Here is a 24882-nt window from a genome sequence, read left to right on the forward strand (position 1 = left end):
GACTGGGCCAATTTGGTCCTCTGCTGTGAAACTTTCGTGTGATTGTGCAGGTTTCAAACCAACGTCGTTGTGTCATGCTGTCCATCGTGCGGGTGTAATTGATCTCTAAATTGGGGAAATTAACTCACGTGGAATAAAAAAAGGGTCTAAATTATAGAGCACGACAAGCCAAGGAAATGAGAATGGCCTTGAGCCACCTTCCTTATGCCCATTACTAGCCTGAACAGAGTTTTGGCCTCACCTAACCCTCAACCACAATGCATTAAATTATGGATGCAGAAAGGCAGCCTTACAGACTGCTGGTTGTAGACTCGTGATACATTTTGACTTCACATTTGAAAAGTTAAACTCTTTTGCCCGTGAAAAACACACACACACACATCTGTGCACAGTAATCCTGTGAGAGTTTCAGTGTGTAAGCATTCCCATTTCACATATGTGCATAATTTTAGGCAATCAAGGATGTCTTTTGCCAAACCAATGGCCTGGTATATCCCTGTGAAGTGAAAAACCATATGTTAGCAATAGCCAGGAACTCCTTGATTATATAAGCCGTTAAAATTGAGAGTTATACAAATATTAAACAATACCAGTGTATATTCGTTGGGTCTTTCGGTAAAGTCACGTAGATAGGTTCAAAGAAAATAACATAAACGACGTTTCGGCCGCTTGTGTTGCGATCGAAACGTCGTAGTATATTTTTATTTTATTTTAACCTATCTACGTGACTTTACCGAAAGACCCAAAGAATATGAATTCCTGCAGTCACGATAGCTTTAAGTCAATAACAGTACACTACACGCAATAGAACGCAATTATGATTATACAGTATGTTTTGCAGTAATGTTAATATGTTAACTTTCCCCAATGTTAAATTACCAACCATACACATATGGACTTTGGGTCAACTCTGTTTCCATTGGCAATCCTAAGTCCGTCAGGCAAATGTAACGTTCATGTCAGGGATAAGTCTTTCCGAAGGATAAGCCGCTGTTGATTTTTGACGAGGTTATGTTCATTTTGGTACGTTCGTAGATTTCTTTTCTGAGTTGTTTATGGCGGGAATTAGAATTCACAGTGCTCTGCCAAGTGAAAACAGTAGTTGTCCACGCCAGACACGAAAGCCTTCTCTCTACTTACTTCTATTGCTGGACTGTGCTACACACAGCCAGCCAAGTTCATCCAATGCCAATTTAAAAGCATTGCTGGCAAATCATAGGAAGTCGCAAAGTATCATGTGACATCTGTGACTCGCTGTGATTGGCCACTAATACTTTTAAAATGCAGTCTATATACTGGGTAGGAACACTAAGAGCCAGAGGCAGCAGACACCCATGTTGTGAAATTCGTTGTGTTTAGAGGGACACCTAGTTCTGTTTTCACTCGCCATCGGTGTTTTAACATCAAGTTAAATCCACATTTGAAACTGCTCTCATATTACACGTGGCATATTTGAGCTGGTGGTGCCCAACTGCAAACCATCACTTTAGCAGCAGGGTCGGCGGTTCATTGACATTTCATATTCTGCTGTGGCACTACAAACCTGCTGGGCTTTAAGGCGTCCAGATAATGTATTACAGCAAAGTCACTACGTAACTGGTCTGTGGGGGTATTGAGTGTTTTGCCCTCATATGCGCGATATTCTTGTTTGCACAAACTCCAGTTTCCACGTATATACATATGTAGATATACGCAAAGCATTTTAAGGAATTGGTCAACCATCGCAGTATGGGTCCTCCTGAAAATAATCTCGAGATTCAGTGAGGCTTTTCTGGATTAAGAACTGTAACATGTACAGCTTTTGCAGCCGTATGCCACTGTGGTTATAGTTCCATCGCAATTAGAATGTTTCAGGGGTCAAATCCTGGCCAGCCCACCAGCTCTGGACGAACAGGCCCCCATCACAAGAATGTGGAATTAGTCCCACAGGCTCAGGGTCACTAAAAGAGATGAGCCACTTCCCCGTGCTCATTTGAACAGGGGGAGACGACATACAGGACTTTTGATTTGTGTAAATATCTCGTGTCCACTTCCTTGAATGAAAGACCTGTGATTAGTCATTATTTTGTGACTACTAAGCAAAAATGCGTCTGTTGTCCTTTTTTTCCTTCTATAGATGTGCAGACACCTGATGATTTAACGTTTCCTGAAGACTCTTCAAATACTCCTGGTAAAGCAGCTGCCACGGTCGTTGACTTACGGAGAAGTGGCATCACTCCTGACAAAACATCCTTGAAACTCAAGACGATAGCATCAACATGTGCTCCTTCCCAAACATAAACACCGCTCGTCTAACACTCTCATTAAGAAATGTTATTAAAAAGCGGTGACATTCTTTGTTGATGTTCCCCCGCTGTGATTTAATTTGCAACATAAAAAAGGTAGGCCCCATCACGTGACACGAAGCATGAAAAATTAATTGGAATTTACAAATCAATCGCCTCAATGTAGCGCGGAGATTGTCCTCAATACTTAAATCATACAACAATTATTCACACTCAAACAAGTTAACGATTTAAAATCACCAACGTTGGTGAAACCTTTTCAAGGTGTGTTTCTGGGGCTTGACTTTGTTTACACAAATCACCAGACGTGAGACACATGGCAGACGTTTGCTCATTAAACAAATACAATGCATAATTATGCACCTTCAGGGAACTCTTTGTTGCTGATGGCACATTTCGAGTCGTGCTCTTGGGAGCCGTGTTTATTTTAATCATTCGGTGTCATTGAGCGACCCGCGAGCTGACGTTTCACGCCTCGTCGCCCTCCGTGTCAGACCTGCACTCGGGCGCCTTTGTCGAGGGCTTCGGGTGTCGCTTCGGCCGCGGCCTGCAGAGGGGGACATGCGGCTGGCTCCAGGATGACGACAGCGCCGACCTCCGCTGGCAGGTCGGGACCTCCCGCAAGGGCCCCAGCCACGATCACAGCTCAGGCAAGTGCCACGATGCAACATCAGCAGTAGGTGCTGTTCTACTAATAGCAGTAGTAGTAAACTTGTATTTAAACCGGCAGATGGAAAATCAACTCGTTATGACGGTGTGAAACGTGGTCGAATTAGTAAGGGTGTCCCCTGGGTTCAAAATTACAACTTTGATTCACAGCGAACACACACAGCGTGTGAACGAAGCATCAATGTGTATTTATGCTGGAGAAATCCGATGAGCTATGAAGCTATTTTTCACATGTCCATGCACGGGGTAAGAACGTTACAACAACAAACGACACAGACACACAACAGGAGTGCAAAGTACAAGAAAGGTAAACAAATCACCAAAATACATAAACCATCCCCATCCTACCAGGCAAAACCCACTGAGGTATTAACTCAAATGTAACACAAATGTTAACAACAAACTAGAAAGGTGAAAGTGTGCTTTCAATTTACAATCAGAAACAGAATGAAGCATTTCCCTACATAGTACATTAGATTTAAATACATAAACAATATGGTGCTGAAATGTTAGTAAAGGTTAACACGCAACTTTGTAAAATTATGCAACCTGCCCGTGTTTTTCTGAAATGTTATTTTAACCAAAGAGGTAATCTCATTTCGGATATGTTTGAGATATTACCAAATACTGAACATGACTTGGCTTCATATTCTTGGTTCTTTCGGTAAAGTCACGTAGAAGGGAAATAATAATATTATTTGATTATAAACAATATTATTTTATTATTTTCCTTCTACGTGACTTTACCGAAAGAACCAAGAATATGAATCCCTGCAGTCACGAAAGCTTTAAATCAAAATGACTTGGCTTGCATATTTTAAAACCTTAAATCTCCAGAATAGCTCGTGATGTAAAAAACAACGTGATGCCAATTTTCTCTTCCAATGAGAATGTACATTCTTGCATCATTACCGAACTAATTAATGAGATATTTTTTTTAAACCGCCACCATGGATACACATAAACCAAAATAAGCATCCGTCACACCCTTCGTCACACCCCGTAGACTAATGTCTCAGATAGTGACCCTCCTTAAAACCAGATGAAGTGAGCAATCAGAACTATATCATGTGACCTCCTTTGCCAGTACCAAAATATGAGAATAGGTTTTCCCCTTTTTTCTAGGAACAAACAGGCGTTTTGAGACTATGCTCAAAAGGAAGCCGTCTCTGGTGTGGACCAATCAGTTTAAAAGACAATGCATATATTATCAGAGTATGTTTTTTGTTTGCATTCTGACCACAAGCATTGTGGTTAATGCAGACATGATTCCTTGTAAAAGGTTTCAGTTTGGTGTTTAAACATCTTAGCACCTATTTTGTTGCCAGAAAAAAGGGGAAAACCTCTTCTCAATCAGAATTAATTTGTGTTCTCATGCAGTGTTATGAAACACTGAGACGCTTTGGAGAAATCTGACAATTGAAGGCACTCTAGTTATTTGAACGAGACGGGTAACAATGTCCTGTGCACGATTCAATGTAATCATGATTCAAAGGATCGATTTTCGATTCAAATACTTTTTTGTAACAATGCGGCGCAGGTAGCGCCTCTTGTGGCTTTAGGGACAATGTAATCCTATTACATACAACATGTAGGAATCAAGAAGAATTTCTAGCACTAAAAATCTGATACGCGCATGCCAACGTTTTTCGGGGTGGGCGGTGACGAGATATGTACTACTTCGCCAAGTATACAGGAGGTCGTGGGTTCGATCTCGACCCTGATGTCTGTATATTTGGAGTTTTCATGTTCTCCCCCTGGTCACGTGCATTTTTCTCCGAGTCTTCCGGTTTTAACCCTCCACATTTATAAACATGCGTTTAGAGTATTTAGCTGCTATACATTTCCACGTGATAAGCCATAGTTGAGTTTATTTTTATATCAATTTTTAATTCGATGGACTAGTACACTCCTAACATGAGGAGTGCATATTAAAAAAACTGAAAATTACTGAACATCATCTGCAGCCTTGGTCAATTCACTGCTGGATGAAGGCCTGGCCCAAGCCATTGCTGTCTCTCAGGATGCTGCAATGTATTAATCCACCTTGCACTTGAACACATGCTGATTCTGTCACTCCATCTCCTTGGTGGACTTCTCTCAGATGCCTTCTATCCCTGAGCCGACACTTCATTGTTATTCGTGAACATAACATTATAGCAACAACAAAAACTCGCCAATTTACTTACAGTTTAAAAATGACAATTTTTTTTTATATTAGTTTTATATTCCTTCATCTATATACTTTGAATGTAGCGAGTTTTATTTTTATGACGAAAAAACACGCAAAGATCACGGACCATACAGTAATTGGGCAGTGTTATAAATATCGGACATAATGTCGCCCTCCAGTTGTGTTTTCAGGTTGTGCCGCGCGTTGCTCGGCATGATGTCCGACGTTTCGCTCCACGAGCTGTTAGCAAACAACACGCGACACAACCCGAAGACACATCGGACACCGATATAGCCGCAACAGCCACGAACACCTACGCAACGTCGATACTTTCTTAAACGTTTCTGGCCTAAAATCGAGAATCTACCAAATTGCCACATCCACGTTGTAACATAACCCCAATCTTTTGTCCCTTCCTTTCTTTCAGGTCAAGGAAACTACGCATTCGTAGAAGTGTCGGAGATGGGCGAGCAGGGTGCCGCGAGGCTGCTGAGCCCCCCCGTGACCCCGCACAGCACTTACCGTTGCCTGCAGTTCTGGTACCACATGAGCGGCGGCATCGACAGCCAGCTCTCCGTCAACGTGCGCACGCAAACGCCGATGGGCCTGCAGGACGATACGCTGTGGAGCCTGTCTGGAGAGCAGCCGGCATCAAGCTGGCAGGAGGCGCGCGCCATCTTGCCGCAACACGCCACCCCTTACCAGGTGCCCTCCTTCCCCGTGTGCGCAACTCGGAGCGCCGGACGCTCGTCGCATCACAGCAACGGCCCCCGCCGCCGTGATGCGATGATCGCTCAGCAAGTTGAAGGTGTTGAGCGGTGTGTTGTGGTTAGGTCGGCTAGGCCTCAACTGAGTATCTGGTGCAGTGTGTAAGCATCGCCACAAGGGAGACAAAGGCGGCCTCGCGTGGCGCTGGCAAACCCACCCCCCTCATGTGCCGTGTCGACCTTTATAGGTGCCACTCGCCAGCAGCACTTGCCCCAACAATATTTACGGGGGAATTTTGTCTTTGTTGATTCGACCTGGCTCAGCTTGAGCAGGTTGTATTGATTTTTAAGCTTTCTTCACGGGAACATACGTTTTGCTGTTTTAATTAATTAGTGTTCTGACTTAACGGAAGTTATCACAGGTCAGTGGAAAGGGGAAAGTGTTCCGAGTAGGTCACGAACTCAAGGGAATTATCCCCGAGTTCAGCCCAGGCAAGCACAAAAAAAATATTGCACAGCATTGGCCAGTGTTAGCAAACACAGAGACCCAAGTAAACACAATCGTATCCACAGCTGTCTGCTAATTATATTTGGGACTCGCTCCAAATAACCACACATGTGACAAATATCCGACCGCCAAATGGGAAATGCAAATTCGCTGTCATTTTGGATTATTTTTTCCCCCCTGTAGCCGAACAGTTGTATTTCCTGGTTATACATTTGATAGATATGTGATTCGTTTAATAATTCATTGCATTTCATGGTATATTATTCTGTCACCGTTACTCTTAGTCTTTCATTAATCACCAGTCTATATTCTTAGGTTATGCAAATATCGGGATGCAAAAAAAAGAAAAAGCTTAATTTATATATTAGTAGGCAATCCACAATACTCTCATTTCACATCATGGAATTAATGCATTTATATTGTGGGCTTTTGTTATTTTTATAACCTCCAATATTTAGTTTGATATGGAACAATTTGAATCCAGCAGCTGCCTCGTCATTTGTACAGGGAATTGTTAATTTCATCTGCCATCTGTAACGGTATGGATGTTAAAGACCCTGGTATCATTTACAACGTAGCTCATTGCTTGCAGCTTCTAAGCCAAAACCCCAATGTTTAAACACATTAGCGGCAACTACATTTTAAGAATTATTATTTTGAAACCATGGTTAATGTCTCCCTCACATGCAAAATAATTCATCTAAAATGTTCCTTGCATGGTTAAAGAATACATCTTGACTGAATATTATCGCTCTGGATATACCACTCTATATTTGAAAATGTTGCACAATAATATATTTCATTATGATACATGTAGGAACAACAGTTTCACACTGCCTACCAGGGATTATTTGTCTGTCGTGCATAGCCCCTCCCAAACATGTACGCTCCCGGATTGGTTGAAGTGCGTCACGTGACCGCGAGCTTTCTGTCGTGCACGAATGCGCTGTCCAACCAAGTTCCTACCTGCCCACTCCGAAAGAACGTGTTTACAAAAAAAATACATTATGACGGAGTACTCGAATGTGACATGTAAAATTACAACCAATGCAACAAAGGCTCATGATCGGTACCCGCAGGTCATCCTGGAAGGAAAGATGGGTGACGGGCACAATGGGTGCTTGGCTGTTGACGATGTGAAGTTCAACGACAAAATCCCTCTCATGCACTGCCTGAGTAAGTACCCCAAATAGTGGTCACACATTCTAAATAAGCACCGACTGTATAGCGATCAGCAAGAAAATTAACAAAAATATACTCCAAAATTCATGTTCGTTCGACTTTACAGAAGTCATGGAAAGAACAAAACACAGTATTCAACTGTTTCATTTGCAAAAGTAGGATATGCATTTTTTATACGAATGAATTCAAAACCAAGGACAGATGTAGCATTCATTTTAGCGGACGTGCTTTTTGGTAGTAGCCCAAACCCTCTACATTTCTTCCGCTTCTTCATGTAAACTCTCAATGAACTGAATTTCCTCGACAGCTGTTACCATTTTCCCAAAGGGACACATCCATATAATATTCGCTTACACACTTTAAACCTCAAATTGTCAATATTTAGCATTCACAAAACTGAAATTACACCCCAATTGCAATTGTTTAGATTGTGTCCATAAGCCTCGATTCACACATGTGTAAATTGATCAAGCACCTTTCCTCTTACAGAGCCTTTCAATGCCTTCCCAGGAGTACTCGGTCTGCCTCCAGGTAGGACACTATTGTTTTTCATTAATGCTCAGTTTCCCTTGTGTCTAGCGCCTGAGAGAGAAAGAAGCCATTATAGTGCTAACATGTGTCGTCCCTTTTTGTACGGTGTCTAATGCGAATAAACGTGATGGAATGTTTTCAAGTGTATAATCAGTCACTCTTCTGGACTGCTGCTCGTCCGATGTCGTGTTCAGAGCAGCCTCCGAGGACATAAGGCAGACACTGATCCGCCGTTCCTGCTGCGAGGGAAATCTCGCTCCTCCACTGCCATCGCATTCACAGTCGTTTCGTTGAATTGGTGGCAGGAGGACTGAATTGGCGCTTGCGATTTTAAAATGTTTCAAACAGGCTTAGAGGCGGAGCGAGCATTATATTTGACACGTGAATTCACGTTTGTAAAACAGCGCGATACGTCTGTTGTATGTAAGCCAAACGTGCAGACGAGCACTACTGTATGAAGATACGAGCAGATGAATATGCAGTGCTTATGTTTATTTTAAATTTTCCTACAAAAATATCACGAGGGGTTAATTGTTTTTGTGGACTTTAAATCATGTCGTTAGGGTTGTTGGTTTATAAATGCTCTTCAGTAATGTACACATGTTTATACACATTTCCAAATTAAATAATTGTCGCAAGAACAAAACGATTGGAAGATTCCTTTTTATTTACTCAGTGACTCCCGCTTTTTTATTAGGAATGAAAAAACCTCGCAACAATGTGTTCTGTGGCATTCTTTTTTCAGTGATTCGAATCATAAATAGCATACCATTGTTTACAAACAATTGAGCGGAATAAAATAGAATTGATCATGCGTGTACATGCAGCAGATGCAATATATTCCTGTAAAAATAAAACTGGCATTCCAACTCAGAAACACTGGCTGTCCCAAGCAAGAGGGTGGTGTTGCCACAACTATGAGTTTTGAATTCACCTTCTGCGTACTTTGCCCCATATTCTTTTCACTCTACTGGCTCCCGTGACACGGTGTGTGTCATCATATAGCCCTGGGCCTTACAGGCCTCACCTTGAGAACAGAGAGGTTGGCTTGAAAAAGTCAAGCAAGCACACTATTAGTAATGTCACTTTAAGAAGATGGCAACCCGCTTGAACATCAGAAGTTTCGTCCAAGAATGTACACGTTTTACAGTGATGATGCTTCACAATCAACTTGACACCCCGGATGCAGAGCACAAGTATGCATCTACAAAATACTGTAATACCCAACGTGTTTTATTTCTATGGCATTGGCAGTGGTTTGCAGCAGTCCGCACGGACTAAAAAAACCCAAATCTCTCCAAATAACATAACTCTACAAAACGTCTCTGAAGAAAACATTTTCTTCAGGCATTGGCATGTAACGTAAGCGCACTAAATACTTAATCTCGTTTATAAGACAGTACTACTGACATTGTTTCTTGGGCTACCTTCCATGAAAAACAAAATCAGACACAGTGATGATGCAAAGGATCCTTAGGCAATCGTTGTCTATGGGTTTATCTCCGTTTCAGGATTTCCTGGAAATGTTGAAGATGACACGGAGCTGATATTGGACGAATATGATGATATGTACGAGGTTAAATATGATAACAAGACTTCAACAAGTTGGCCCCCAGGTAAACAACATTTTCACTTTGCATCCCTCTTTGTTCAATCCTAGAAACATATTGTGAGAGAGAAATTCTGCGTTGCTCATATCTGGTACACACAGATTAGGTGAAAGGATTACGTCTGAAGCGTTGTCTGTTTCTGGTTTTGTGAAATGCAGCATTTCCCCGTATAATGCTCAACGCAAAATGTACATATTTCCAAGTCAGTGATTGTTTAATAACTGATGTCTGTGTTTCACTTAATAGACATGCCTGTCTGTACGAACAAAAAAATATAAGGCAGCCTGAAAGCGTATAGTTACCTAGCAACAGTTGTACTGTAGTTTTTAGGTCAAAGCTCAACCGGATTTTTTTTACATTAAGACTGAGCCAAAATACGATTTATAGACTTGAATACTATAAGATTGTTTATATAAATCTAAATGATTAAATATCCTGCTGAGAATTAACACAGCAAGTGCAATCGATATCTTTGCGTCTTATCATATGGGGAATATTTTTCGCTGTTACCAGCTCCGTTGTGGTTAAGCGTCGGCAATATTTCATTTGAAATTGGTGTGTTTCCATCTTTGAAAAATGGGGACTTAGATAATCATGTGAGCCCTGAATAAAGGGTGCATAATTGGAATCAGTGTCAAAGTTTGATTCATAATCACTTTCATGTTCATCGACTTTTATAAATAATTAAATCCTGAAGGTGCCTTTTTGTGAAATTTTTGCAGAGCAGCAATTTTGCTCGTGTTGACCTCCAGAGTAATTATTGTACCCTTTCATCCCAAAAGCAGTCTCGGAGAGAAGCACTGCCTATATAATTTATGATGGAATACATCAAGATTCCAGTTTGCAAACATTACTTTTATAATTGGGAGTTATCACAAAGCAGACTTCCTCTTCTGAATAAAAAACATATCTTGAGGAAAACTAATTTCACGCCTTTGTCCAAAAGGACAGTTTCATTTTCATTTGTCTCTGATCTAGAGGCAATTCGAGCCCATTCTCATTATTTTTTCATGGCAGTGACCATCTCTGATTTCATTTTATTATTTTACATTTTAATGATCCAAAGTTATCCAAAATGGATTGGGGCGGGCATGCTTTGAAGAAAAAAAAACCTTTTTCTAAAAACGGCACCGTGCGTATTCCTAAATTGCTGAAACGGTAAATTTTTTGGAAGATGTTTATTTTCAATGATTTGTTTACGTGCTACATTTGCATGCATTGAGTTAATCAAGATGAAGAAAATATTATGACAAGAATACTTCTGCCAAAGGCAGGTAATGCCTTTGTTTTGAATGGGAGGTTGCTGAGTGGCTCAAGAGGGTGGAAGCACTAAGCCGCCACTGTTGAGATCCTCGGTTCCAATCCAGGCACCGCTTGGGATTCATGTGAGTTCCCAAGTGTAGCGAGATGATGATGATGCTCTCAGCTCAGTCACCAATGAGCACACACAAACTGATCACTATAAATTATTAGTTCTGCACTTACTTTGGCCAAATTAAAACGTCAATTTCACTGTTATTCCAACAAACAGTACTCTTACATGCAGAGTGAGGCCATCTGCTGGTTGGACCGGTGGTCACTTGAATGGGACCTCAAGGGTTGCTCTGTGATAACTGATTCCATGGGCTGTTAACACGAAGGGGAGCACTCACTGCTGGCTGTGACAGAACGGAATGGATTCTTTGTCTGATCACATGACATGACACCAATAGCACCAACAGGATAAAATTGTGCAAAATGACGTCAAATTAGCAAACTCGAATGTATACATTTTTGGCAGGCATATTCAACATTTTGAGTGTCTGGTCAGAGTGCACAAATGTGTTGTGGACTAACGAACTCGTGGTATTCCGTAACCATGTTCCATTGCACATAATCTCACCAAGCACAAGCCACCGTTAGGGAATGTGGCTTCCTTTGACTCCAAAAATCAATTCTATAGCTCAAACCAAGCACCAAATGACTGTTATTTGTTTCACGCCACGACGAAAGATCTGCAGAAGTGTCTGGGTCTTGAGTGACAAAGAGGGTTGAGGTTGCCGTTAATGATTGGTTTTTGCGACCGAGTGTAAAAAAAAATATATATATTTTATACAGAGACAGCCTCAATTAAAGTGGGAGATATGAAGGCGGAAGGTGGATTCTATTGAAGAAAAGCAATGGCTTTATTGTATTTGAAATATATATGGTAGATTGCATGTTTTTTATGGTTTGTACAATAATAAAATAACGTTAACAAATCACGGCCCTTTGTAAATCCACTGCTGGATGAAGGCCTTCCCATGCTGGATCAGTCGTGAGGATAAATTGACCATACTTCACCGCGATGTTCAGCGTGGTTTCCTATAACCAGATGAGGTGTCACTGTTTCCGTATTTCCGTATCAGTACAATAATGATCTCTTTAGAAAAATTGCCAATCAATATTATAACAAATTTATATTACCACAATACTACACTTACAACATAATATCACATACTTATTTTTTTTCTATTAACTCTGCAATGTACTTTATCTCGAATTATACATTGACCGAAGCCTATTAGGGCACGTGTTTACAGAACAATCCACCCTAAGTGCCTCTGAAATACAAAGTCTGAATAATACGTTTCAAAATCGACTGAACAGTATTTTGCTTTAATTCTCAAGTTTCCCAAACTCCTATTGGCATTACATTTTACCACATCAGTAACCACAATCAACATAAACAACATAGGCTCTCCATGCATTGTCTTCCATGATGAACACAATCTGCTTTCACAACACTTTTAAATCATGAAACCATCATAAAACTTACCAACGTCTACGCCAGTGGACTTAGAACGTGTACATTAGACGTGCCACAAGCTAGGGTAACTCTCTTACCTGTAACAACAAAATATGAACGCTTGCTTGTTCGGTTCAACTGCTCAGGAGCCCACTTTGCCTGCACATGGCTTGCATGCTGTGATATTTCACTGCGAGTGGACTCATGCTGCCAATTACTGGCAGCAGCACCTAAACACTGTAGCAGTGCAAAGTTATAGCGGTGGTCAGTGATGGCCACTGCACATTCATCGTACACCCACTACTTTTTTATACACCCTTTTGTCAATCTATTGCTGGATAAAAGCCTGTCCATGCCGTGTTGGTTATGGAGGTTTGTTTTGTCAATACTTCCCCATGGCTGATCAGTGCATGACAAGGAGGGCCTAAGACCGGTTCAAACAATCGCCACTTATGTTGGCCTCTGCCAGGAATTTAACTCTGCTCACCAGTTTCCAAGCGAATTGACGCAAATCCGCTGTGCCACCGCTCCACACATAAACTTGATGTGGCAACATTTTATCATCTAAATGGTGACAAATCTGAAATTCCGATTATTGATTCTCGGTGTTTGTTAAATAAGCTCCACGGTGAAGGAGCAACGCTTCATCTGCAGTGATTGTACAACTCTTTCACGACATTGATAGTTTTCATCAGCAACTAATGTGCACACATTATACAAATCTAGTTTTTCTTGATGGTTTACAAAATCACCCCGTAACTTAACAAGTAGCTACAAACCAATTTGTGACAAACATAAGGCAATAATATAATCCGAAGGATCTTGGCTTTGTCATGGAAATGTAAAAATGCCACGTTATACCAAAGCAATCTCAGAATTTCTTACCGGTGTCCCGAACGCACAATCAAGCATTTACCACACAAGACCAGCCACTGACCACAAGAAGCACATCAAATAAAACAAAAAATAGTTTACACCATTGGAACCTCATTTGCCAGTTAAAAATATGAAAATTGTTTTTTTTACCCTTCTATCTGGCAACAAAACTGATAATTTTGTTGCCAGATAGAAGGGTAAAAAGGCAATTATCAAAAAATAGTTTCTTCATTTTCAATTCATATGCCAGAGCAGACAATATACAATGATGCAAAACGTTCCCCTTTGGGCACATTTGTAAGTTGATTTTAGTTTCAAGTAAAATTTTACAAAACCACTCCAACCCACTCTCACTTTGCCTGTGCAACAATTGGCACAGTTTTACACACACTCGGTTGTGCTTTCCAACTGTGTCCTTCCTTTTGTCCAACGGACATGTTTAAGCTCAACTCTGCAGCCTTCCTTGTTTAGTTCTTCAATAATTTTGGAAAATATTAAATGGTTAAAACGTTATGATGACGGTTGAGGGTGATGTTGATAATGATCGTATTTAAAATAGTGATGATGATGATGTAGGTGGAGGTGATAATGATGGTGGAGCTTGCGATGGTAGTGGCAATGTGGGTTTTGGTCATCATGCTTCTTGTGATGATAAACATTTCAGTACATTTTAAGATGGTGGTGAAGGTGATGGTAGACATCACATACGTTTTGATTTAAAGCTTTCGTGACTGCAGGGATTCATATTCTTGGTGATAGTGTAACATACGTTATTAAGTTGTTGAGCATGGTGAAAGTGTAAATAGTGGTGACGGTGGTGAAGATGTTGATGGGTACTACGTTCTCCGCTGTGACATGAATCGGATGTGTGGACAGTGACCGAGATAATGAAGCGAAAACTGAAATATACACCAAGGAACGTGGTCAGATTAATGCAGGGAATTACCCAGATAGGAATAAGAACAACACGTGTATTTGAGAACAAATGCAAACCAGAAACATCGTATTCTATGGGTCTTTCGGTAAAGCCACGTAGATAGAAGAAAAATAATAAAAAATATCACGACGTTTCGATCGCAACACAAGCAATCGTCTTCAGGTGTTGCGATCGAAACGTCGTGATATTTTTAGTATTTTTCTATCTACGTGGCTTTACCGAAAGACCCATAAAATATGTATTCCTGCAGTCACGAAAGCTTTAAGTCAAGACAGAAACATCGTGTTGACTGCAGCAAAAAGTGTGCTTGCGTAGGACACCACTAGAACCATGATAGTCAGTGGACAAAACTGGCGATGGGATGGCTGCCAAAGGAGAGAACACGCCTAAGAGGACAACCACCATGGATATATATAGAGAGAGAACTGTGAGATTAGCTTATGTGTAAGAGCAAGATGGTTTCATGGTGTCACAGAACAATGACAGATATATAGCCCCAACTTGTAGAGGCCGTCATCCAGCAGTGGATTGATGCATCACTGTTGTTGATGATGATGAGGAGTCTATTTATTTGTGTGGCGTCCAGATTGTATTGCACCTACTGTGGAGATACTTTCATTGGCAAATTTCCAGATGTGACTACTAGATTGAGACTTGGGGTGTCATTTTTATATAACTATTTTATTTACCAGTTAAAGCCCACAGAGTGATGCCCTGGCCACACGTGACAACTCATCAAAGTAGCTTTTATCATTACGCATGGGAATTTATAGTAGCAGCCAAAACACATTCCTGCGGAGGGAGCTAGTAGGAACGTTGGGTTGCTCGGTCAATGGCCAGGGTCAACGGCGGCGTGGAGTATTCCGCAAATATGCCCGACTGTGAGGGTGGACACAAGCCGGCGTGAGTAGGTTAAACGTTGAGTTTTATAAGGGCACCACGGGGTGACCAGCCCTTCCCCACCCAGCCCCACCCACCCCACCAAGCCCCTCCCCACCCTCCCCACCCAGCCCCTCCCCACCCTTTCCACCCAGCCCCTCCCCTCCCCACCCAGCCCCACCCTCCCCACCCAGCCCCTCCCCACCCTCCCCTCCCCACCCAACCCCTCCCTGCACGACGGACACAATAATCCCCTGTGGGCTGGTGTAACCTGGAGGTTCCTACCAGTATAATCTAAAGGCATGTTGATTCCAAATGTGGAGGGATAAACCAGAGGACCCGGAGAATAATCGACACAACCACCACAGAGAGAGAGAGAGCACGCAAACTACAACTGTCGTATGTAGGCATCGTCAGGGTAGGAGATTAAATCCATGACTCATGCCGACCAGGAGAGGGAGATAACATCTCCTCACCACCAGAGCGCAAGTACAGTTTTCAACGATCAATTAGTACTAGACCATTCATGCTGCAGAATTCCTTCCGCTGTTCAAATCCACGCTCAAGACCGTTTCTCTGCACTAGCACTGATGTCCCCCGTCTAGGCAGTGATTTAAATTGCACCTCACTTAAAAAATATAACCACCTCTCTTTTGTTCCCATAATGCGTGTGCAGCCAGTTTTTTTTTTGTACACAAATTGCATTAGACCCTGCATACATTCAAACTGTAATTGTAAAATTGGGCAAATTACTCCTCGGATTTTATCGTTTTTTTTTACAACTCTGATAACACCTGAACCAGGCTGACGATTACCAAATGGATTACAGCACGTCGTCCGCTGGTCTGAGCGACAGAGGGATGTTCAGTGCCGCCGTTAATAGCTTGATCTCAATTCATTTATGGAATTCTACTTCGTTTATAACCATGCCAAATTGAGAGTCTGCTCTGCAAAAGGCCAACAGTGGTTGCTTATGATGGATAAATATCGGTTATCTTTTTTTGCATGAACTAAAAATGTGGAATATTAACATCTGCCCTAACGTTCTCGCAGAAGAAAACATTGCGTGTTTTGGAGGGGTGGTGGGGATGATAATCACCGTCGTGAGAATTGTATTTTATTATGTTTTATTTTTATTCTTTTATTATTTCCCTTCTACGTGACTTTACCGAAAGAACCAAGAAGATAAACACCTTGTTGTGAAAGACCCAACGCCGAAGATCCCTGGGTTTTATCTTCCACGAAGCCCATTGTCCACTCTAAACTGCATCCACTGCACACACCATGGAAGCAGATGCGGATACCTGATGCACAAAAATGTACAATTAAAAACTCTACAGTGTGTGACTGTGGTCATCCAGAACGGACCGTGCAATGTATAACGAAACAATGCCCGATCCATTCACTTCGCTGCTCCTGACGCGATCATCTGGCCTGACCACCCGAATGTGAAATTGTACTTGTTGCTCTGCATCTACGTTAGCCAAACGAAATAAGAAGATTACATCTAATTCTTGAGGGGCCGTGCCGAAGGTTGAAGTGTACACTTTACTGTTCAATGCACAGTGCTGCCAGTAAATATGGACTCTTCCCTATGCCCATTTGAGCAGAGAGACACTTCAACTCGACATTTAAGAATATAAATGTAAAATTGCATGCAACGTTCTACTCACAAATAATACATTACATTTGTTTTAAAAAATATAACATTCAATAAGTGAATGAAAATCTCCCAAAGCCCGTGTTGGTTACGGGGTTGTTTGAACATTCTTCACTATGCTGGTCATTTCGAGTTGATGAAGGGGAGGCCAACAACCAGTTAGGTTATCACTCGCCAACAATATTATCCGTGACCGGGAATCACAGTGCCTCACCACCACTGCACCCCCCTGCAACAATAAGTAAATTACTGAATGTGTTAAAACTAGGGGGGGGGGGGGGGTAATCAAACTAAAACTAAGCTAAACATTTTTTTTTATTTTACCAGGTAATGTCCACTGAGCTGTTAAGCTCTTTTTTTCAGAAATGACCTGGCCACAAACTCAACGAAGTGGCTTATCACGTGAAAATGTATTGCAGCCAAATTCTAAACGCATGTTTCTAAATGTGAAGGGAAAAACCGGATGACCCGGAAAAAAATCCACGAAACTACGGGGAGAGAGAACATGCAAACTACGAACATACAGGCATCAGGGTCAGGTTTGAACCCACGACCTCCTGTATACCAGGCGAGGTAGTTTATGTCTCGCCACCGTGGTGCCTTGTATGGGCATTATGGCCTACCAAGACTGTACGGTCATTATGACCATTGCTGTTGATGCCGCATGAACCTCACCATTGCTTCCTTCTGCTAGATTTTGCAGCTGTTGAACAGATGACGCCTGACCTCCAAGGTTAGCACATTTACAGTCTCCATCATATGATCGATATCTTCCTTTTGTTCTCTGAGTGTCCCATGTTTGTTACCTGTTGCCTCCATCCTATATGCAGACCCACCCATTACAGCTTCCTCTTGTTTTCCTGGCGCTTTGAATGTCAAATTACCAAGCTTTTTTACGCTATCTGCTATGAGAATAGGGTTTTCCCCTTTTTTCTGGCAACAAAACAGTTTGGTTAACACACCAAACTGAAACCTTTTACAAGGAATCATGTCTGCATTAACTACAATACTTGTGGTCAGAATACAACCAAAAAACATACTCTGATAATATATGCATTGTCCTTGAAACTGATTGGTCCACACCAGAGACAGCTTTCTTTTGAGCCTCGTCTCAAACGGTGTTAGACCAGAGGACGCCAAAGGAGATGCCATGATGTAGATACTTTATCTGCTTTAGATAAATATTCCTTTACTGTACAAGTTCCATACATGAAATAAGTTATTGATGTAACTTTTGCACGAAGTGTAATGCATTCAAAGTTAAAGGAAATGGATATAAAATAATAGCTTTTAAACTTAAGGATTTTTTTTTACAATTAAATAGCGATTTTACGAAGTCATTGCCATTATTAACCATATTATATGCACTGTTGGATGAAGGCCTCCATAAGCTGCCATCTCTCATGGCCTTGTGATTCATCATGTTCCTGCAAATGAGTTTTAATGCATGTTATTCAATCCACGTGTTCCTCCGTTGTTCTCACTGTAATTCCATGCATGCACCTTTCGATGCTTTGCACGTTTTTTTAGCTCTCGTTTTTAATTCGTCATGTTTAATGTTTGTAATCCATATGTCACAGTGGGGACATTAATATACACTTATTTTAAAAAATAGTTCTTGAGGCACATCGGCACGTCCATTTTCATTACAGTTTTCACAAAATTAATCCACCTCTTTATGTAAGAACTGTAATTTCGGACCACCTTCTAGAACTGCCCTGGCTGTACAATGATTCTTACGTGTTTTCCAGTCGTGTCCATCTGACGTTGTTTAACAAACTTTTTGTCCGTGACTCTGGTGGACAATTTAACAAAAATGGAACAGCTACACTTGGATCGCATGCAGAAAGTATCGAAGCACATGATGATTCGTACAAAGAGCAACGTGCTTACATCAAAATTGTCTGCATGGCATCAAAAGACGTTTCTGAAATTGGAGAGATAAGGGCATGCACGTAAATGGAAAGACAATGTCAACTGCCTCAGACTTGTTGAAGACATTTGCCATTATGAGAGCAAATAGAAATGCTTGATGGGAATTGATTTAAGAGCTTAGTAAACATGAATGCAAAGTTGGGCTCAAGATTAACATGAGCAAAACAAATGTCACGTATAATATTTCTGAACAATTTATACGACATTTATCTCTAAATTACACGCCTCGTGAAATGGCATTGGTTTGTTGAAACGTGTCCAAAAATGTCGATTAAGAAAACGAAATACTTAAAATATATCTCTACATTAATGTGATATCGTGCTAAGCAACACAGTATTAACGTATATTAACTTAATTTAATATTGTGACATTTATTATTACGTTGCACATTTGTTTTTGATCAAAGCTGAAATGAACGTTTTAAAATCTCCAATTGCAAATCTCCAATTGCACATTTGTCGAGTTCGAGGATTTTCCTCGTTATTAGATTTAGAATATGCTCCGTGACCTCTAAAGCAAAGACAGTGGGGAGGAAATATGAACTGACATAAATGCTCGAGGTTAACCTCATGCTTTATATCCAGAAGAAAAACAGCTAACATACACAGTGCCGACATGGATGCAATGTATTATTAAATGTTTGTATTACTACAAGCAAAAAAACCGAGATGTAAATTCACAAACCTAATTTAACACCTCAAACCTATTTTCAGAAGAAAGAAAAAAACCCAATTTGAGTGAAATTCCATTGGGACTGTGGAAACCCAGATGTGACCATCTGGACTGATGCCTGTATCAGGATGAAAAATGAGTGCCAGGAGATTTCAGATCAGTTAAACTTGTGCGAGTCGAAGGCATTTTGTCTTGTATTTCAGTTCATCCTGTTCTATCTATATTTATCAGATGAGACACCGTAGCTACTTACGCTTTGGTTCATTCGGTAAAGTCACGTAGCTAGAAATACAATTTAAATAAAACAAATCACGACGTTTCGATCGCAACACAAGCGGTCGTCATCAGGCAAAGTCTACTGTAGAATTAATTTACGAACTATTATTACATACACAGGTTACATCTCTGCTAATAAATCGAAAACAAAGCGAAATTTACAAATCAGCAACACAAACGAGAGTTTGTAAATGTACACTCGTAGACTTTCGCGACTAATATGAATCATGATTTAACATTTTTGGGGGTGAGATCATGTAGGTCTACAGTAATGTCAAATTTTAACTAAGCATCTGCCTTCCGACAGCCAATCAAATCAAGTTGTCACTTGGGAAAATATGCACGAGTTATTCACTGGTTATGCACACATTTTTGTACCCAATGGAGAAAAGTAGAAGCGTGGATAACCCCACAGATAATAGGAGCTGCAATATTGGTCCGTGCGCCCCCCCCCCCCCCCCATAACCGCGGATAAGAGTTCTCCTATACGCAATCACTGAAATCCAATTTCAATCGCCCAGGATTGGATCGAAAAACTGATGTGGATTGGATCTCCAGAATCACGGAGAGGATCAGTTGGGATCATTTATTTTATTGAACCATGCACTCTTCAGAGATACCTGCAGCTCTGTTAAAGGAGTATCTTCAATAGGTTCGCTGTCTCTTCCCAAGCCCAATAATATATTGTATCCACAAAACCTATAGCTGCCACTGGAGTTAAGTGTCAAACAAGCATGGAGAACACTGACTTTTTGTATATGTTTACAATAGATCATTGAATTTAAAGAATGCATTAACCACATGTCATAAGAATGTCTAAACATTCTTGACTCTTCCAGAGCTTTTGAAAACAAGCTTCTTAGACATTTGGCTTTAGCTTTGGCCGGTGATCGAGTTCAAATATTCCAGCCTTAATAAAAACAAGCAGCACTGCACGGCTACATAAATGATTTTCTGTTTATGTGTGCAGCCAAAGGTGCTTAGGCTGCAGGGTTTAAATAGTTAATTAGACGTGTGAAACAGCCTTTATGGGCCACCGTCGCTTTATTGGCTCTACATCAGCTAATTAAGCAGCCCTCGATGCATTTATCATGACTGTGAAGACGCGGAGCTCATTTTCAAACAATTTTACCAAGATTAGTGGAGACTTGTCACATTATTTCAACTCCTCCAATACCACGCTGAAATTCTGCTTCGGTGATATATTATAAACGTAATTTGGCAAACATCTACTGTTATCCAGAATTGCACCTCTTCCATAACAAATTAACAGCCCTTCGTTTATGAGTCACACCACTCAGGAGTTTTGAGTATCAGTTGTCGCCGGATTGCGAAGTGGATTTCGAGAAAATGTCGATCATTTTCCCTTCGCCAAAACAACGGCAGCACGTTGAAGCCCTCACACGCTTCGTAGAGCACACGAGTGCCGCGGTTTGTGCGGTCCTGAGAATGAGCTGCACTGCAGTCGCACGGGCATGAATGTACGTTGAACTTCTTCAGCACCGTACGTAGCCAACCATGCCAATCGGAGGCGCGGTTGAAGGACAACGAAACTCTAACGCGAAACTGCATCGGTTCTAAAGGAACGTTTTTTCGACCTAGATCCAAAGGCGCCAAAACCTCGGCATTGGTTTCCCAGAATGCCAAGTAAGCCCACTGCAGAGGAGCGTCACTATCATTATGACGCACATGCACGTGGTGTACACGGTAGGCCTGAACGATTAATCGATTTCAAATCAAAATCGCAATTTGAAACAATGCGATTAGCAAATCGCAAAAGCTGCGGTTTTTTGAGATTTGAAAAGTCCTAATACTTATTGGAATTGGTTTATTTTTATTATTATAACTTTATTTATGTTCTATGTTTGATTGTTCTATTTCAATTAAAACATTTTAATAGATACATGTTGGAAGCAAGTAATATATTTTAAGTTCTCATCCTTGCATTAGAATATATAGAGCTGTTCATATTTTGATGGTATCATGTGGTAATGCTCCATCACATGTTTTAAATCAATTACACTGTTAATATTGAACTGAAGCTTGACTTTTTTTTTATCGCAAATCAAATCGCAATGTCAGAAAAATCGCAATTAGATCTTTTCCCCAAATCGTTCAGCCCTAGTACACGGCCCTCGTGCCATTCGACTGCGGGATGAGCGCCTTTCCCACGCCACGGGGTCGTGGGGGGTTATCTGACCATACTTGAGCACGCTGGCCATTGCGGGCTGGTGAAGGTGGGACGCAAAGACGTTGGTGCGGAGTAGAAGTAGCACAGCAGATGTCCTGCGCCGCTGTCTGCTGACGACATGGTCTCGACGCAGGCTATGACACCCATTCTGTGAGTGGTGGTCGCTCATTCAAAAAGCATTATCCAGGCTGTGACCTGCTTAGCATCCGAGATGTGACGATATCGGGCGCGTGCAGGGCGATTCGGTCATAAAATGCGTATTTACAGCAACAAATTAATGACCAGTAGCCAATTCAAAATACGTAGCCTTGAATGATTACCGCCACACAACGTTGACGATGACAAACGGCTTCAAAGCAGAAAGGGCCTCACACTACGAGCCCTTCAATGTTACCGTTATGGATTGCCCCACTACTTCTCAGGGCGGGGGGGGGGCGCACTTGAAATTGTGGGAGCTCCAGTTCGTTAGGGGCCATCCATTTAGTATGTACGCATGGAGGGGGGAGGGGGGGTTAACCCCACGCTTGCGTATGGGGGGGTCTACTGACAATGTGCGTACGCATAGGAAACGGGGGGGGGGTGAAGCCTCGATAATAATGATTTGTCTACATTGGCCTTCAAATGAGTTAGATAGTCCGGCGGTGGACTATCTGTTGATTAATTGATCCTTGATCGTTTCTGCGTGGATTAAATATCGGCCGTTCTATAGGATTCTGGGGGGGTAGGGAGGGATGTGTCAGGCGTACGTACGCAGATGGGGGGGGGGGTTGTAAAAAGTCCGCGTGCGTATAGGGAAGGGGGGAGGGGTCAAGTTTTTACAGATTTTTGCGTACCTACTCAATGGATGGCCCCTTAGCACCTCCCAGCGCTTGCCACGTGAATGTTTAAATTAGACCGGCGCTGGTAAGGCACGAGTCTGCTTTGAGAAGGCAACGCTGCGTTGTCTGCGTTTTATTTATTACCCATACCAAGCGGCGGCTAATGGACGCCAGATGGAAAGGGTGGGGGGGGGTGTTTTTATTCTTCTAACATTCATTCTCCCAGTCACCTTTTATCTCCCGCCATCCGGCGCAGGTAATAAATAATCGCCAAACAGATAAACCAAACTCCCTCCCCACGGGCTGAGGTCGTGCTCTCTCCCCACTGACCAATGGCTGTCACACTCAACTGGAAACTAGGCAATTTAGCAAAACTAAATAATGCACTCAACCCCACCGCCACCACCGCCGCCCCACTATCAGCAGGAATTCTCAACGTACAATCCTCACGTCGTTCCGGTCGTTCTCTCAAATATCCACGTTTCTCATCAACTTTACGTACGACTAAAAAATATTAAACATATTCTCATTACAATCTACATTGTCGCAATGCGGCAGTGATTTTTTTTCTTCCGTATCGGTTAATTTTTGGTCAGTGCACTTTTCGCGACGTAATTCGACCATTAACATTTTTCATTTCACTGTACGCACACATAACGGCGACCCTCCAACAGAACATCTCACGTGGTGGAAATATGGCAATACATAGTATTTGAAATATTTCCGCCTTTATTTATACAATTCACAATCACTTGTTTAACTTAATAACAAAAGGTATAAATAATTCCATCACATATGTCTGGAGATGCATGGAGTGAGAGATGGAAGATTCATGAAGAGGGGGAGATGTGTGGAGAGAGGTGTGAGATAGGTGGGAGATGCATGGAGTATTTATGTATGTTGACATGTTTTTGCACTGTACGTAGCCAACCATGCTCGTTAGAGGTGTAGGGGATGGACTACAAACTGTGGGTCTCTTTGTGTGTCTATGGGTCTCTGTGTGAATCTATGGGTCTCTGTGTGAGTCTATGTATGTATGTTGAACTTCTTTCGCACCGTACGTAGCCAACCGTGCTAATCGGAGGTGCGAGGGAAGGACAACAAACTAAACACAAACGACAGTTCGATAGACATGAGTTTTCAATCCAGATTATTTAAAAGTGCATAGCTCCGGTGGCTTCCTAGTATCAGAAGGAAGAACGTTCCAGATAGCCGCGGAAGCGCACGATGAAGTGAAGTGGCCGTCTTTGTTCCATGGCTATCCAAAAGGATGACCGGAGCTCGTGTGATGGTTTATGCTCCTTGACGAGATCAGAAAGGAATAGTGCCGTGCGAGGCGTGGAGAGCTGGGGAGATGCCGCCGTGCACACAAAGGTGGGAGATGCACGACCTGCCTGGAGGGAGACGTGTAAAGTGAGAGAAGCGGGGAGAGGCACAGCGCAGGAGATGTGCGACGTGGGGAGAGTGGAGGCTCGGCACGGCGTGGGAGAGATCCATCGAGCGATAGATGCGTACGCGGCGTGAGAGACGTACAGATGAGCGAGAGGCTTTAACGGGAGGGCGATACAGCATCAGATAAGCCGGTCAGAGTGAGAGAGAGAGAAGCAAGAGTGGGAGACAGACAGCGGGAGCATCCTCGCTTTTGATGGCAGGAAACAACATTTCCCGTGCCAACACATTTCCCAGAACTATTGTTCATTTTTCTGGTCCCCTGACGGACTTTAAGATTGAGGTTTCATTGTCTTTAAAAGTTATCCTCTGAGGGTATTCTTTCCAAATTAAGCTGAAATGTGAATAACAACGGTGTAAACTGCGGCAGGCAATGTTTACAAACGAGTGGAGCGGCTGCATCAGCACATGACAATATTTGCGATGGTCGCTGATGTGTTAGACCAGTTGCTCCTGTTGAGAGGTTTATTTTAATTAATCAAATATAAATGGACGGAAGGATAAATTTGGGAACAGTCCGTTCAATAAACCATGGCGTTTTAAGTTCTCAAAGTATGTGTATTCTGCCTACCAGAAAAGTTAACAGATGACCCCCAGGGCAAAAATGATTGATGTTTCTTAAAGCTTCACAGCTAGAGTGAAGGCAATGTATGTTTTGCCCCAATCAGATATACCGCCCATACGTGACTGCTGTGATTATTGCCGATATAACCACATTGCAGCTCCAATTGTTTGATTAACAGTTTAACACGTAGG

General features: G+C 41.9%; 1 protein-coding gene across 3 annotated transcripts in view; it reads left to right on the forward strand.

The window, feature by feature from the left end:
* The window catches only part of LOC144943921 (neuropilin-2-like), a 150111-nt gene that overhangs the window by 123935 nt on the left and 1294 nt on the right, over positions 1–24882 (forward strand). For all 3 annotated transcript variants that reach the window (XM_078871802.1, XM_078871792.1, XM_078871811.1), the window contains exons 12-18: positions 2117–2170; positions 2780–2935; positions 5555–5832; positions 7422–7518; positions 8014–8055; positions 9567–9671; positions 17479–17517. In XM_078871802.1, the coding sequence (XP_078727928.1) occupies positions 2117–2170; positions 2780–2935; positions 5555–5832; positions 7422–7518; positions 8014–8055; positions 9567–9671; positions 17479–17517 (771 nt within the window). The remainder of the gene's footprint in view (positions 1–2116; positions 2171–2779; positions 2936–5554; positions 5833–7421; positions 7519–8013; positions 8056–9566; positions 9672–17478; positions 17518–24882) is intronic.

The sequence above is a fragment of the Lampetra fluviatilis genome, chromosome 2, assembly GCF_964198595.1.
Source record: "Lampetra fluviatilis chromosome 2, kcLamFluv1.1, whole genome shotgun sequence".
Taxonomy (NCBI): domain Eukaryota; kingdom Metazoa; phylum Chordata; class Hyperoartia; order Petromyzontiformes; family Petromyzontidae; genus Lampetra; species Lampetra fluviatilis.